The sequence below is a fragment of the Doryrhamphus excisus genome, chromosome 7, assembly GCF_030265055.1.
Source record: "Doryrhamphus excisus isolate RoL2022-K1 chromosome 7, RoL_Dexc_1.0, whole genome shotgun sequence".
Taxonomy (NCBI): Eukaryota; Metazoa; Chordata; class Actinopteri; order Syngnathiformes; family Syngnathidae; genus Doryrhamphus; species Doryrhamphus excisus.
Genome location: NC_080472.1, coordinates 22,481,862 through 22,499,496, shown reverse-complemented (window position 1 = coordinate 22,499,496; position 17,635 = coordinate 22,481,862). Strand labels below are relative to the sequence as shown.

Genomic DNA, 17,635 nt, shown 5'->3' with positions numbered 1-17,635 from the left:
TATGCATTCTTTTTTTAATATTTCAACTGACAATATTTTTCTTCATGATATAAGATGATATATGATTTTTTTTCTCTTGATACTTTGACTTATATTTTGATTATAATTTATTTTAGTTATATTTATAGTTAGTTAATTTTAGTTTTTGCTCTAATATTATGACTTCATTCCAATAATAATTTGAATATATTCCCATCAACTAATTTTCCCAAAATGACAACTTCATAATTTTAAACGTTTATTCTGGTAAATATTTCTTGTTAGAATAAAAAATTTGTTTGTAATATTTAAAATATTTTCTCATAAAATCTGTTTTTTTTCCACCTTTCTTCATAGTATTTTTTGTTGTCATAACTTGCCATAATATTTTGACTTTTTGTTTTCTACAACTTAATTTTCCAGAAATTACAACTTAATTTTGTTTTGTTTGTTTCTCTTAATATTCCAACTTTTCCATATGCATTCTTCTTTAATATTTCAACTGACAATATTTTTCTTTATGATATAAGAATAGGATTTTTTTTCTCTTAATACTTTGACATATATTTTGATTTTTTATATTATTTTTTTCCCATTTTTGAAAGCTTTCTAGACCTTCCCGAATCTGCACCTATTCCAGCTGTATTCTCATATGCTGTATGCTAATTCGGCGCTACATTAACCCCAGCTGGGGTGTACCTAATGAAGTGTCCAAATGTTCCTCACCAGACATAATTGACACGTTGCTTTAAACCCAAATTCTATTTTTTTTTTTTTCCTAAAAACCTCATTTAAACAACAAATAGCGCTTCTGCTCTGCTTTATGAAGTTTTTTTTTAAAGCCTGTCATAGATACGAGATATCATACGGACGCATTTGATGCTCCTGATGAGATTTTATCAACAAATTCCAAAGGTTAATTATCTCCGGCGTTGATAAAAGTGCCGTCAAAGGTCATCTTGTAATGCGTACAACAAACACGCTGGTGGAAAAGGACTGATTTCATTAGTTCTTTAAGACGCGGGAGATGATTGAAAACAAAAGAAGCCACACACACACACACACACACACACACACACACACATATACACACAGCTGCGTGCACTTGAGGTGTTAATGAGCACAGGTGTGTCTACCAGGGAAGGTTTTTAGCTGCTTTGCCACCAGGGATTTCTACCCGTTCTGGCCTGAACCATCTCCGCTAATAAGCAGGTAACCTTCTCATCAACGTGGACTTTTGTTTTATTTGGGCATGTCCCGGCTAGTGAAGGCCTTGTTGCATCCCATAATAATAAGCAATTACTTAAAATCAATGAAAATAGGCCAATGTTGATGATGATGATGACTTTTTAAAAATATTAATTTTATAGCTATTTCTGCATCGCTTTCATAAAACAACCTAACTCCTTAATGATTCCTTTCCCATTAATGACCTTTTTATCGACTCATTATCGTGCTGCTTTTTTTTTTTTTTTTTTTTTTTTTTTTTTATCACAACAGGCAAAGTTCAAAGGTCCCGCTTGGGAGTGCTATAACTCGTAGAGCCGAGGAAGACGTTCTGCTGCGTGTTGACGCTCTTGGGGACGGACCAGCCACCGGTAAGCGTTTTCTCTATCAGATCACTAAATACAGTAAACCTCGGATGTATCGGACTCGGATATATCGGAAATTCGCTCACAACGGACGGATAAAAAAGAAGCGATTTTTTTCTGTAATGCATTTCCAATAAAAATTAATTGCATATATCTGATTTTTTTATAACGGATTTTGCCTATTTCGGATAAAATCTCCACTCCCGTTCCAATGCATTTCCATGAAATTTCCCTGGCATATATCGGATGGCCGCATCGTGGCGCTCCGATTCGCCGAATGGTGACAGGCCGCTATACGACGTCGTTTGCAGCGTTGCCTGCGCGTCCAGGTACATTGGAAACATAGTCAAGGAAGTGCCTTTTTATACCGGATAAAATCCCATTTACGCATATACAGGATATAAATCCGATATTTTCCGGTATACGCATATAACGGATTTCGCTTATATCGGACAAAACCAGTGGGAACAATTGAATCCGATATATCCCAGGTTTACTGTATATGCACTAATTTGCTTCAAGAGTGCTTTGTGGTGTCCCGCAGGGGTCCGTGCTTGGTCCGGGGTTGTTATGCAGCATCCTTAGGGAATGGTGTAAACGTGCGTTCATATCCAAATGTAACATTTATACAGTAGGCTTTAATTATTTAACATTAGAGCCTTCTGTAAATGAAATAACACCCCTATAGTCACCTTTATGCTCCGATGGCGCAATATGGTAGCCAGCAATATGACACAATAATATAGTCAGACACGTAAGCGTTGGCGTACTTTTACTTAGCGACACCTAGCGACCAGTGTAGCATCGCAATCACGGCTTTGAATGTCTCTTCTGAATGCCTTATTTGTTTGTCATTTTTCGGCTTAAATGTTTTTTTATTTCATTTGAACATGCATCAGATTCCAATTGAGTGCATCCCATAATCAGTTCCCAGTTCCACATGTCCAAAAGGAGTAGGAAGAAGCAAAGCTTATTAAATCCTACCCCTCCATCCGGTACTTTTACAATCAGTAACTGTTACATTTGTTCACTTCCTGCTTTTTTAATTGAATTTAATTTAATTTAATTTAGTTTAATTTAATTTAGTGTAATTTAGTTTAATTTAATTTAGTGTAATTTTGTTTTTAATTTAATTTAGTGTAATTTTGTTTTTAATTTAATTTAGTGTAATTTAATTTAATTTAGTGTAGTTTTGTTTTTAATTTAATTTAGTGTAATTTAATTTAATTTAGTGTAATTTTGTTTAATTTAATTTAGTGTAATTTTGTTTAATTTTAGTTCAATTTAATTTAGTGTAATTTAATTTAGTGTAATTTAATTTAGTGTAATTTAATTTAATTTAGTGTAATTTAATGTAGTGTAGTTTAATTTAATTTAGTGTAATTTAATTTAGTATAATTTAATTTAGTGTAATTTAATTTAATTTTAGTTTAATTTAGTGTAATTTTGTTTAATTTTAGTTTAATTTAATTTAGTGTAATTTTGTTTAATTTTAGTTTAATTTAATTTAGTGTAATTTAGTTTAATTTTAGTTTAATTTAATTTAGTTTCATTTAGTTAAATTTTCTTATGTAGCAATTTTTTTTACTACTGTATTAAACCACAAAACGGTTATGAATTATGGCTGTAGTTGATCTCACTGAGGTTTTTCCATGACGATGTTCGCTATTCCATGGAAAGGTTAACTCCTTTAAGTCGCTTCATTCCGGGCCTTCCTGCACTTTTAGCATGCGAGCAACTTTAGCGTTTTGTTTCTCACGATTGAAGTCCGACTTATGCAAGACGGACTTTGACCCCAATTCCCGGAGATCACGTCAAGGAACTCCGAGCGGACTCTTTTTAGGAAACGTTTGTCTCTCTGCAGAGCGTGCGCCATGGACTTCCTCTTCCAGCTGCTCTTCTCGCCCCTCCCCTTGCCGGCCATCATCTCGCTGTTCGCCGTGGCGGCCGCCACCCTGTTCTATCTCAACACCAGGCCCACCCCCATACGCCCCCCCGCCGACCTCAACTGCCAGACCACGGGCATCAAGGTGATTGAGTGACGCCTTCAGTCCTGTTTTATTGTGACGTGGTGCTTCATCATCATCATCATCTTCATCTTTTAGGGCGGAGCCAGGAAGGTCGCCTTGCTCAAGGACAACAATAACCTGCTAGCTTACTACTACGATGACGCCAAGACCATGTATGAGGTGTTCCAGAGGGGGATGAGAGTTTCAGGTGACGTTTTTATCACGCTCGCAGAACAAGGAACAGCTTTGAGATAAAAAAAATCAATAAATAATGTTTAAAAAAAATGTTTACATGCATACAACACTTTTTATTGCAGATAAATAACAAATGAGAAAAATCAACTTGGTTAGAATATGTTTTGGTTAGAGCCCGGACCAATGATGCTAACCAAGGTTGCTGGACCTACATTGCATTGCATTGGATGTATCAATGTAAAAAAAAAAAAAAAAAAAAGAATATGAAATAAATTATTCTGTATGTGAAGAAAAAAAATTGCCACAAAAATGTATCAAAAGTTCAAAGCTGTAAAAAAAAAAAAAAAAATCTGCGCTAATTTTACCAGTCAAAATATGAAAGGAAAAAAATAAACATTTGTTAGAAATGTCAGTTTTGTGAATGAATGCAAAATAAAAAGCGAAAATAACAATAGTTAAAAATATGAAACTGCTGTAAATTGTGGATAATTTAGTTGCAAAAAATTACAGTATGTTATTATAAGAATAAAGTCAAATGACTGAAGTCATTATTTTTGCAAAATATATAAAAGTTGACATGGGTTAACAGGGGTTAGAAATAACTGTTGGAAAATATTGGAAGAAAAGCTAAGTTACAATTTCGGGAAAATTAAAAAAAAAAAAAATTATGCTACAAGATTTAAAGTGAAAATATTTGTGGAAATGGTCATAATTATGAGAAGGAAGTTAAAGCAAAAATAGCTGGAAAATTAAAACAAAATTGGGGAAAACTATTTGAAGAGAATAAAATAATAAATTATTAAGTTGCAATTTTATGAAAAGAAAATTGTAGGAAAATGTAATTTAACTAGCTTAGAATTTATATTAAAAAATGCATTAAAAGTACAAAATAATTATTATATTTTTCTTAATTGAGGTGGGAGGGATTGAGTTATAATTATTATTATTATTATTATTATAGAAAAAAATACAAGAAATTGAAATTCAAAACAAGAAATTCAGCTGCCATTTTTGGAAAATATAGTTACATGGAATAAAGTCAAAATATGTGAATAAAATGAGTTGAAATATTTGGATTTTTTTTTTTTTTAAACCTGCAGAAATTGAACAGAACACCAAAATAAGTCATAGTTAAAATATTATAGATTAGTTTTGAAAGGTTATAATTTAAAAAAAAAATGAGGTTGCAGGGGAGGAGTTTTAAAATGGTTTTGGAAAAAGAGCAAAGATAAAAATTGATGCTTTTTTTTCCTCCAAATATGCATATGACAGGCTTAGATGCATTTTTAAAAAATATTTGCATGTCCATTGTGACGCCTGAAAGTAACAAAGTGTCCACATTTCCTGATTTTGGCCCTTGTCCCACTCTTTAGGTAACGGGCCGTGTTTGGGCTCCAGGAAAGCAGGGCGGCCGTACCAGTGGCTCAGGTACAAACAGGTAAAAAAACAAAACAAACATGACATATTTTGATGCACAAATGAGAAAATGGCGACTTTTCTTGTACCCTGGAAGGTGTCCGATAGAGCCGAGCATCTGGGTTCGGGGCTCCTTCAGAGGGGCCTGAAAGCCGAGCCGAATACTTTTGTTGGCATCTTTGCTCAGAACAGACCAGAGGCAAGTCAAACATCAGCGGAATCACCAAGTGGGCACCCTTGAGGCTCATTTTTTTTATTTTTATTTTTTCCTAATAGTGGATTATTGGCGAGCTGGCCTGTTACACCTACTCCATGGTGGCGGTCCCCCTGTACGACACCCTGGGTCCTGAGGCCCTTGTCTTCATTATCGACCAAGGTAATTGGAGCCTCGCTGTGCTAGAATGCTGCTGATTACACAGCCAGTCCAGGAGCTCCACGGTCCCTGTGGGGGGGGGGTCTTGTGTGATAGTGGGTTCCCAAGGCGAACGCACTAAAGAACGGCTATGTTTATTTTTTCACTTGCATGAAGTCGTTTTCCAAATAAATGTTGGTATTTTAACTCTTGAACACAAACCCTCAATAAGGCTACCTACGCTGTTTACATTGGTGGTGAAGGCCATCATAACAGGATGTTGGGTTAAAAGTCCAGGAAGTGGACTGTTTTGGTTTGGACTCGCCATTTTAGGCTAAAATGGGGGTCTTATGATGGCAACCCCATCCAAGGAAATTTGACCAAAGGAGCCCAAATCTGACTCTCAGATACCTGATAGATGGAGGATTAGGGTTAGGCTAACCCAGGGGTGGGCAAACTTTTTGACTCGCGGGCCGCATCGATTTAACAAAACGGGGGGGGGGGGGGGGGCAGACGATATATATTTTACACGTAACAGTCCACCTGGTATTATTGTATCTGTAAAAGTGTCATGTAATCTGCTATTATTTATTTAAATATTTTTGTTTAAATATTTTATATTTAAATATTTTTGTTTAAATATTTTATATTTAAATATTTTTGTTTAATTTTTTTTAATTACATTTCTTTTATTTAAATATTTTATATTTAAATATTTTTATATTTAAACATTTTATATTTAAATATTTTTATATTTAAATTTTTTTTATTTAAATATTTATATTTAAATATTTTTTTATTTAAATATTTTTATTTAATTTTTTTTAATTACATTTCTTTTATTTAAATATTTTATATTTAAATATTTTTATATTTAAACATTTTATATTTAAATATTTTTATATTTAAATTTTTTTTATTTAAATATTTATATTTAAATATTTTTTTATTTAAATATTTTTATTTAATTTTTTTTATTTACATTTCTTTTATTTAAATATTTTATATTTAAATATTTTTATATTTAAACATTTTATATTTAAATATTTTTATATTTAAACATTTTTTTATTTAAATATTTATATTTAAACATTTTTTTATTTAAATATTTATATTTAAATATTTTTTTATTTAATTTTTTTATTTACATTTCTTTTATTTACATATTTTATATTTAAATATTTTTATATTTAAACATTTTATATTTAAATATTTTTATATTTAAACATTTTATATTTAAATATTTTTATATTTAAACATTTTATATTTAAATATTTTTATATTTAAACATTTTATATTTAAATATTTTTATATTTAAATATTTTTTATTTAAATATTTTTATTTAAATATTTTAAAATTTATTATTATTATCATCATTATGCTTGTGTCCCTTTTTTCAGGAGCACTTTGTAAATAACAGACCACATCAAATAACAAAATCGATAAAACCATCAAAAGGTCGGCTCAGGCCACGATGCCATGATGTTCGTATGTTGAGTTTAAATGAAATACTTTTGGAAAGAACGGACGGGCCGTATTCAAACACTTGGCGGGCCGGATGTGGCCCCCGGGCCGTAGTTTGCCCACCCCTGGGCTAACCCTAACCCATTTTAGGCTACGCCATAGGATGTGGGTGGGGCATGTAAACACTTCTCCAAGTCGTAATGGCGGTATCGTGTGACGGATGTCACCCTGAAGCTATCTGGTCACTTCCTGGATTTTTCACCCAGTAGCAACAGGTACGGACTTTACTTGGAACCCTGACTCATGTGAGCTGTTAGCATCTTTAATTGGGTCCAGACCGCTGATGTGCAAAGTCCGTCTTGAAACTATGATGTGGTTTTCCTCATCTTTGAGGTCCTTAACATGCAGAAACTCGCCAAAATTTAAAGTTACATTTTGGTATTCAAGGGGTCGCAAAACCCCCAAAACGTCTCTAGCGCCTGCTTACAATTTGAAGAAATTTGCCCCTGCCAACAGTTTTATGAATTATCACATTTGGAGACGTCATAATGGGACAGGATGCACGCAAAGGTTTCCGCCAGCCATTTTGGGCTCGTAAGTCAATGATCTAGCTAGCCCTCGCGCAAGACTTTGATGAAATTAGCCTGAATTAAAGTCACGGTTCAAGTCTGCTTGCGGCTTTAATTTTAATTTGCTCTGAAATTTGACTCCAAATGTCTTCTGCTCAGCTGACATCTCCACGGTGCTTTGCGACAATCAGAAAAAAGCCGAAATTTTGCTGCAGAACCGCGAGAAAGGCCACACTCCGGTTCTGAAAACGGTCGTGGTCATGGATCCCTTTGACTCGGACCTGGTCCAGCGAGGAGCCAAGTGCGGCGTGGATGTGGTGTCCATGCAGGATGTGGAGGTATCGCGGCTTTTGGTCGTATGTCGTTGGGCAGCAACCGTTGGTATTGAACCTGGTTCTCTTGGTTCTCCACAGGCTGCTGGGAAAAGTGACCTCCAGAAACCAGTGGTAAGCTCTCGGTATACTGGTCCATCCGTTCCTACTCTCACTTTTGGTCATGAGCTTTGGATGGATGGTGACCCGAAAGACAAGATCTTCGGTATAATCGGCCAGAATTGGTTTTCTGGGCTCTACGGTTTTTTAGAGTTGGTGACAAGTACTGTCATCCGAGGAACCGTTGCTCCTCAGCATTGGGAATGCAGATGAGTTGGCTCCAGGTATCTGGTCAGGATGCCCCTCGGACGCCTCCTTGGGGAGGTGTTCAGGGCACGTATGACCGGTAGAGACCAGAACAGTTTGAGAGTGTCCCAACCTGGGAACATCTTGGGGTCGACCAGGAGGATCTGGACCAAGTAACCTTGGAGAGAAGTCTGGGGTTCCATGCTTTGCTGGTCCTGAAATCTGACCTCGGATAAGCCGAAGAATATGAATGGATCTTTTTAATCGGAAAATGTTTTCCCAACTTGATGGATTCTCCGGAACATGAGGATCTGGACAAAGTAACTTTTGGAGAGAAGTCTGGGTTTCCCTGCTTTTGCTGGTCCTGAGATCTGACCTATGGATGGATCTTTTTAAGCGCTAGATGTTTCTTTACGAGTCCCTCGCGGGAAAGTCGCACACTCCTGATCTAAGGTTCTGGAATGATTGTAAGGATGTTCTGTTGTCCACCGCAGCCACCAAAGCCAGAAGACCTCAGCATTGTTTGCTTCACCAGCGGAACTACAGGTGAACTTAGAACTGGAGGAACCGGAGACGTTAGCTAAAACGAGAGTGATTCTAATTTGGCGTTTTCCAAGGGAACCCCAAGGGTGCGATGCTGACCCACGAGAACGTGGTCTCCGATGCGGCTGGCGTCGTCAAAGCCTTTGAGGTCTGCCATTTTGAAATAAAAGTCAATGAAAGTGCGTTTAGCTGCTATGCTAACTCCTGGTCTCCAATGTGTTTGAGCTAGACGTCCATCGTTCCGAACACTGAGGACGTTAGCATCTCCTTCCTGCCGTTGGCGCACATGTTCGAGAGAGTGGTGCAGGTAAGAAGTCGGTTGCGGTTCAACGCCTACGGGAGTATCGGTGTCCTGTTCCTTTGCAGACCGTCATGTATGGCGTTGGCGCTCGAGTGGGCTTCTTCCAGGGGGACATTAGGCTGCTGCCCGACGACATGAAGACCCTGCAGCCGACTATTTTCCCGGTCGTGCCTCGACTTCTCAACCGCGTCTACGACAAAGTTAGTCGGAATGACTCGTCGCCGTTTTAAACGACTCGCCTCCTGCAGTCGCTTTGTTCTCCCGTGTCCAGGTTCAGAGCGGCGCCAAGTCGCCGTTCAAAAAATGGCTCCTCAACTTCGCAGTGGAGAGGAAACTGGCGGAGGTGCGGGACGGAATCGTGAGGAACAACGGCATTTGGGACAAGCTCATCTTCCGCAAAGTGCAGGTACGACATCGGGGAAGAAACCATACAGGAAGTGAATGATGGCCGACTTGTCGATCAGGAGTCTCTCGGTGGACGGGTTCGAGTCATGGTGACGGGGGCGGCGCCCATTTCGCCTTCTGTTCTGGACTTCCTCAGGGCCTCGCTCGGTTGCCAGGTAACGCTGTCACTGATGCGGAATTCCGTGGATGTACTGTGTAACTATTCCGAATCTAAAACGAATCGTTCGAGTTGGGCGGACATTAAACGTGTCGCCATGACAACCACTGCTTCCCGTGTGACTGACTGACAGATCTTCGAGGCCTACGGTCAGACGGAGTGCACGGCCGGCTGCACCTTCACCATGCCTGGAGACGCCACTTCGGGTACAAAGTCGATCCCCACGTTGAACGTTCTTGTGGTCTTCTCATGAACTTGTGAACTGTTCTACGTCAGGACACGTTGGCGTTCCTTTGCCTTGCAACGTGGTCAAGCTGACGGACGTTGAAGAGATGAACTATTTCGCATCCAACGGCGAAGGCGAGGTGCGTTTGTGGACTGTCGGAGCTTCTCAAATCTCTGAATCACCATTGTGGTCGACGCCATTGCAGGTCTGCATCAAAGGAACCAACGTCTTTAAAGGCTACTTGAAGGACCCGGAGAAGACCGCTGAGGCTTTGGATAAAGACGGTTGGCTCCACACTGGAGACATTGGAAAATGGCTGCAGGTAACGTTCCTAATCGGTTTACGTTGCTAACTGAACTTCGCTAAGGCTAATTTTCTGGGCGCTGTGATCAGACGGGAGTTCTGAAGATCATCGACCGCAAGAAGAACATCTTCAAGCTTGCTCAGGGTGAATACATCGCGCCGGAGAAGATTGAGAACATCTACGTGCGTAGCGCACCGGTGGCCCAAGTCTTTGTGCACGGGGACAGTCTACAGGTAAAACCGGAGCGTCCATAGTTACCGCTTCTCCAACGCTGCAACTTCTTCTTGATCTCGCCAGGCCTTCCTGGTTGCGGTTGTGGTCCCCGATCCGGAGGTGTTGCCGGGTTTTGCCAAGAATCTGGGTTTCCAGGGCTCCATTGAAGAACTGTGCAAAAACAAGGTTACTGTTCGATTCCATGCACATCTATCCATACAGCTGCTGGAACAAGAACGCTTTCATGGAAGGTTTTTGTCACGCAGGAGGTCAAGAAAGCTGTTCTGTCTGACATGATCAATCTGGGAAAAGAAGCGGGACTGAAGTCCTTTGAGCAGGTAACACACCTGTAATTAGTTCGTTTGGTAATTACTGCATGTTCAGGTTGCTTTAATGAGTTTCTGTTTAGCAATAACAACCTCCAATAATAATAATGTTCTCCTGCTCAGGTGAAGGACGTGTATCTCCACCCGGAACAGTTCACCATCGAAAATGGCCTCCTGACCCCCACGCTGAAAGCCAAGAGAGCCGACCTCAAGGATTTCTTCAGGGTGCAAATCGACCAGCTTTATGCAAACTCGCAATAAAATGCTAGGAAAGTTGTCTTGACTCCAAAGTCTCATTTTTTTTTTCATTTTTACAAGATATAACTTTTAAATCATACATAAAAACATCTCACTCCTTTATAGGAGTTATTAAAATTTAACTCTTTTAACAGTGCATTGATACTAAGTCACTTGTACATGTACCATTACACCAGTGTGCGTGTTTAATTAAAAATGCCCAACAGTGCCCTCATGTGGTGACATTGGTTCATTACAGCAACTGTTGCGTTTGAGCACCAGTTATTTTATTTCCAGTGCATTTATTTATCGCTGGGAAACGTTACACTTATATTGATGTATTCATTATTTTGTTTCTTTCCCCTTGAGACAGGAAGTACTCCCCTTTTGAGAGAAAGTCGAAATTATGAGATAGAAAATCACAATAATGAGATAAAAAGTCAATAATGAGAAGAAAAGTGAGTACATTGAGGAGTACTTTAAGTGTGGCTTTACAAGTGATGAAATACTTCATTTGCTGGTGACTTGGCATGGAATTGTACTAAGCAAACGCACATTGGAAATAATTTTGAGGCATGGAAATAAATAATTTAATAAAAATAAAATAAATAAATAAATAAATAAAAAATAATAAACAAACAATACAAAAAAAATAAAAATAAGGATGTGGCTGTTCACAATTGTCCAGCTATTTTGCTAAGTGACGAAGACGACTGTGAAACAGACGGCACCTGCAGCACATGCGCAGTTGGTATCTCATAATTTCGACTTTTTATCTCGTAAATTCGATTTATCATCAGGAATTATTTTTTAATACAGAAGGGTCAGTTGCAACGACAATAAAAAGATGAAAAATATGTTTTTATAGTACCCTGCTAAGTTAGACATCAGAATAGTTAAAGTTTGTATGAATGATGACTGTTATTTTAAACGTAACTTTATTCAAACAATTCAAACAAACGACAACGATGAAGCCCGCTGTGTGTGACGTCACACGCTAGTGTTGAAGGCTCCATGTGACCCCGAGTGGGGGTGGTCAACTTTCCCAGTAGAAGTCGCTCCTCCGCCGGCCAGCCTCGGCACACTCCGGGCTGTCTCGCTTCGGTCCTCCCGGTGGTCCTGCCGAGATTCCGGCGTTGTGATACGCGTGGATTTATCTATTTATTTATTGATTTGACTGTCGGGGTTGGACTCACCCGGGATCCAACATGGCTTCTCCCGCCACAGGTGCCCGCCGTCAGCAGGTAAGAAGAGACTCCTCTGAAGCACCACTTATAGCTTGTTAACATGGAAATGGCGATATAAGACTTTAAACACATCCTCGTCAACCAAGCCGTCTTTGAATGGAATCCATGACATGAATTAGTGTTTGTACGATCCTCTCAAGCAGGCAACGGGCAGCAAATCAACGCCATTGATGTTAGACATGACTTATTTTGACTTTCGACACGATTGTTAGATGTTGTTCATGGTCTTTACCTAGCTGTCATTGAACCTAGCATGTCTTTAAGAGCCTATGGAGGGTGATGCTATGCTGCTGTAGCTAATATAGCATGAAATTATTCCATGATGTGCGCTTTTGTTTTAATTAATGTGCAAAATTACATCAGAGTGTATAAATGTGGTATAATTTGACACAAAATACTAATTTAGTTATGCTGCAAAGTGGTTGTAGTTGTGGTTAATCATCACTGTTCTTGCGTAACACTGTGTGTGTGTGTGGTCACATCCAGTCTAATGGAGTCATTGTCCATAGTTTTACATGCAATTATGACCACAGTGTGCCATTAACCTTATTTCTTGGGCAATACTAATTCTGTTGACAGACTATTATTGTCGCTATTAAAGATAAAAGCGCAGGAAAGACCTTTTTGTTTTTGTTTTGTTGCTGCCTTTAAGGTGAAAAGTTTGTTTGCGTGTGTTTTTCCTGACATTGGGTTCTAGAATCAGGCATTGTGTATGTGTCCAGAACCGATCTGTTGATACTTTTCACTTTCTCTTCCTCCTAATTAATGAAGGAGAGCTTGGACTGCAGTGGAGCCTAATGATGCTTTCAATGTTGTGGGAAACCCCATCCTGTTGTCAATGCTTGGGAAAGTTTGGCGTGAATAACATGACAAGTGCACAGGCACCGCAACGGAGGCGGGACCACGCCGCATTTTCTTCCCTTTTGAACTTCCTGTCGGTGGAATGCGTTGGGATACATTTGCATATGGCGTAAAAGTGTCATTGGTACAAAGGCAGAAGCTACGAGGGTGCCGCCCCCGTCGAGAGTCACGCACAACAACACACCAAAGCGCTGCGTTTGTCAGCGTGCCCCCATTAATGGTTGACCACAGCGCTCCAGCTAATAGCCGCCTGTTGTCACGACGGCGTGCAAGCGAGCAAACATCACCTGACGCCACCCGTGTCGCCGCCGAAGAGCAAACAGACCACACGTTGATGACATGTAAGCAGGAAGTAAGTCATTCATCGGCCCTTCATCGCCGCTCTGAAAGGTCACAAAAGCTGTGGCAGCTATTCACAAAGTCTACCCCCACCCCGCCCGTTCACCCCACCCGTTCGCCCCCGCCCCTCATTGTGATGAGAAAAGTCGGGTTGGGCTGACTCAGCGCATCGCTTTGGTGGCGAGTGCCTCTCCGTGCCGGCTATTGTCATGGAACCAGTAAACACCAGTTCAGCGCAGGCCAGCTAGTGTCACCTTGTTGGGACGGGACAACGCGCTCGATTGTGCTCTCGGATGGCGCCATAATAACGGCGTGGATGCCTGACAAAAATGGCCGACCGGTTTAGCGACAAGTGCGAAAAATAGTATCACATAAACCCACATTTGTATTTATGTCTCCGAAGTACTAATGAAAGTACTATTATAATATTTTTGTTCTTGCATCGAAATCCTGTTATGACTTTCTAAATCCATTTTGAACATTATTTAACATTATTATTATTATTATTATTATTCCTTGTTGACAACACATTGCAACTCTAATGCTGCAGGGACTCATGACAGCCGCTTGGTAGCAAGCTAACCCGTTAGCCTCAAATTTACAGTATTTCTTTGAAACTTAAAAAAAATTACCACTTCCACACAACATGGGAGGATAGCCTTTTTCACAGTGTTTTTGTCATGGCTGCTGCCCAGTGACCAGAATACTACACATCATTCATTCGTTCATTTTTTAACCGGTTATACTTATGAGGGTTGCAGGGGTGCTGGAGCCTATCCCAGCTGTCTTTTATGGGGGAGAGGCGGGGTACACTCTGGACTGGTGGCCAGCCAAGCCAATCACAGGGCACATATAGACAAACAACCATTCACACTCACATTCATACCTATGGACAATTTGGAGTGGCTAATTAACCTAGCATGTTTTTGGAATGTGGGAGGAAACCGGAGTACCCGGAGAAAACCCACGCATGCACGGGGAGAACATGCAAACTCCACACAGAGATGGCCGAGGGTGGAATTGAACACAGGTGCATGCTAACCACTCAACCGCCATGCAGCTAGTACTACACATCGTGAATCAATTAATTTCTTGATTGTCCTTGTCTGGGGAGTTTGGGAATGCCGGCGATTGGAAGTCCCGTTGTCTTGAATGAGCTGGATAGTTCGATGTTGGAATGATTTGAATTGTCTGAGAAATGTGGAACTTGGGAATATTTGCAGTTCAACTGGAATTTCCTTCCATCGATCCATCCATGTCCCAGGTCTGGGTCAACAGTCCAGCTCCGAGATACGTACTTCAACTCCTCCATCTGGGGCAAGAACTTGCGCCCAACTAAAAGGGTGCAAGCCATCCTTGGAATTGGAGTTATGTTCCTGAAAATGTGGAATTGCAGAAAAAGCGGAAATTGTTGGTATACACCAGAAGATAGCCTAGATGTCCCGAATGAGCTGAAGATTTGACATCGGAATGTTTTCAATCCATTGGGAAATATGCATGGACGGAATGACTCAAGTTCAAAGGGAATTTGTGTTTTCCTGAATGTGATCATGGAACGGTTGGAATCGATTTGAGAAATGTACTCGGATGTGTTCCTTGTGTCAGTTGGTCTTCAGTGAGAATGTGAAACTGCAGGGAAAACCTGGAATTTATGGAATGTTCTGACTGATAGTCCGGATGTTGTGTCAGTTTTTTTTTCTCCCGGTTTCTTCAAGATTCCATCAATCAACAATCAATCCCGCACAATCGGGTGTTTATGATGTCCATCCCTGAAGTGGTCTCTCTTGTTGACCCGGTGGTCCACGGACAAAGACGGCTTGTGAGTCAAAGTGACTCATGTTTTGGTGTCTGCTTTATGTCACTTGGTGTGTGTGTGTGTGTGTGTGCACGTGTGTGTGTGTGCACGTGGTATTTCTCCTGTCTAAATGAGCCTCTTTTATTCCCCATCAACAAGTGCTCCATGATTCCATGAAAGATTCCCAACAAGGACTCGTTTGCTTTCCATCCAAATCTCCACGACTGAACCCGGAGATTGTCGTCTCCATGGATATCCATCGGCTTGCATGCTGTTGCCTTGGCAACCAAACAAAAACAACATGCGGACCCAATGGTTTAGCTAACATGCTAACTTCTTTCCGTCACTTCTTTGTTGCTAGCATGATGGAGCACCTGCTGCTCGTTGAGAAGAGCAAATAACATTTTGGCCGTTTTTAACTCAATTAGAGCCCTCTAGATATAAAATAACACCCCTATAGTCACCTTTATACACTATATATCACCCAATCTAGTAGACATAAGCGAACACAAGACCTATAAGACATAATATCGACATGTTAGGAATTGGGAGTGGTCCTTGTTGATGTTCTGTACAGTACTTCCTGTCTTTGAATGTGTCTTCTGAATGCCTGATGTTTGTATTTTACTTCATCCAGCTAATTGGGAGGTTTTAGCAATTGGAAGTGAGCCCTGGAAGAAGTTTGGGATTGCTCTGAACGCTCGGTTTCAAAGAGTTTTTTTTTTGGGTAGTTGTGATTTGGAAGATTGCCGGGATTCCTTTTATGGGCGTGTGGCGTAGGTCCGATACACGCTCCGCCCTCTCCTAAGTTCTGCTTCTCTGTTTACGGTGTTTTTAATGTGTCCCCGGAAGTGTTTGTTTGGGTGTAAGGGAAAACAAAATTTCTTTATAATTCCTAACCAGGCAAACATCAGGCAGAAGTGGTTGGAGTTTGATTCCCTACCAGCAAAATAAATATATTTAAATTCATCAACGGCATTTAACACGGGACTGTTTTGCGAACATGGGCCGCTATGCAGCTGGACTAGCTCGCAAACTTGCTGAAGCCCGACGCCTTTCAAGTCATTTAACAAAAGTGCTTGTCTGTGTAGTACTGTAGCGTGTGCATACGGGGAGCGAGGCGCTAATTAGAAGCTCACATAGTTTGGAGTCGCTAATAACCATTTCCCACCACCATCAGTGGATCTACTGAGTTTTTTTAAAAACTAAATATCACATTGGATCTTAGCGATGCAGTAGAAACCCTAACACTAACATGCTAAAGGTACTTCTTGAAGTAATCTCTTTTCTTGAGAAACACAGGACTGTCCACTCTCTACTTATACTTATCTTTTTTAAAAAATTATTATTCTTATTTATTTAACAGAAAAATGGAAAAATCAATTTTTTTGAGGTGATGGTACTACATAAATACTGCAGTATAAATACTGCAGTATTTATGTATCAATTAATTTCTTGATTGTCCTTGTCTGGGGAGTTTGGGAATGCCGGCGATTGGAAGTCCCGTTGTCTTGAATGAGCTGGATAGTTCGATGTTGGAATGATTTGAATTGTCTGAGAAATGTGGAACTTGGGAATATTTGCAGTTCAACTGGAATTTCCTTCCATCGATCCATCCATGTCCCAGGTCTGGGTCAACAGTCCAGCTCCGAGATACGTACTTCAACTCCTCCATCTGGGGCAAGAACTTGCGCCCAACTAAAAGGGTGCAAGCCAACCTTGGAATTGGAGTTATGTTCCTGAAAATGTGGAATTGCAGAAAAAGCGGAAATTGTTGGTATACATCAGAAGATAGCCTAGATGTCCCGAATACTGCAGTATAAATACTGCAGTATTTATGTAGCGAGTTTTGCTTGTAGAAAAACACCAACAAAGCGCAGTCTCAGCATTCTTCTTCACCGCTTGTCATTATTTCCAAAGTCCAGCTCCTCCGACTTGGTCCAGCAAAGGTGTCCATTAGCAGGACCTGCTGGATGGGCCGGTGGTTGCTGGGCGGAGTCCATTAATCCCCACTAATGGAGGGCGATGACCTGCTCGGGCCACAGGAATGATGGAGATGTTGAATGTGCATTAGCGTGATGATGTCACATGTGAACGGGTACGACGGGGACGCTCATTAGCTCAAGTTAGCATCACCGCCGGGCGGCTTGTACGCCAATGCGTGTGACACGTTTGCAGGCGTGCGACACGAGAGGTTGTTCCTCACCCAGCGGGGTGCACGTCCAGCAGAAGTTGGAACGCTGGAAGGTTCTACAGTTTGAGCTCGGTCGTGCCTCCGGGCCGCACACATGCACGCGTTGAGGGATGCTGGCAGAGATGTGGAAGTGGTAAAGAATCACTTTTGTCCTTGGCGATCACAATCAAACCCGTTAAAGAACCCGGACTGTGTTTTGGATAAAGGAGCTTTTATTCTGTGGGACTGGATCAGTATTTGCCCTTTGCTGGTTCTGATAATGGAGTCCTGGTGTTGATGACACCGTCTCAGAC

The 17,635-nt window shown here is 40.2% G+C and overlaps 1 protein-coding gene across 1 annotated transcript; it reads left to right on the top strand.

Moving 5' to 3' along the window:
* The first annotated feature begins 1,068 nt into the window (after positions 1 to 1,068).
* acsl5 (acyl-CoA synthetase long chain family member 5) lies at positions 1,069 to 10,953 on the top strand. Its single transcript, XM_058078204.1, has 22 exons — positions 1,069 to 1,191; positions 1,480 to 1,577; positions 3,436 to 3,601; positions 3,677 to 3,788; positions 5,149 to 5,213; positions 5,289 to 5,390; positions 5,468 to 5,567; positions 7,737 to 7,915; positions 7,991 to 8,023; positions 8,689 to 8,740; positions 8,812 to 8,885; positions 8,967 to 9,044; positions 9,104 to 9,238; positions 9,310 to 9,444; positions 9,503 to 9,598; positions 9,734 to 9,806; positions 9,877 to 9,965; positions 10,032 to 10,148; positions 10,220 to 10,363; positions 10,428 to 10,529; positions 10,610 to 10,681; positions 10,793 to 10,953. Exons 3-22 carry the CDS (start codon positions 3,446 to 3,448, stop codon positions 10,928 to 10,930), a joined length of 2,052 nt encoding a protein of 683 aa, XP_057934187.1. The 5' UTR covers positions 1,069 to 1,191; positions 1,480 to 1,577; positions 3,436 to 3,445; the 3' UTR covers positions 10,931 to 10,953.
* Positions 10,954 to 17,635: the final 6,682 nt, after the last annotated feature.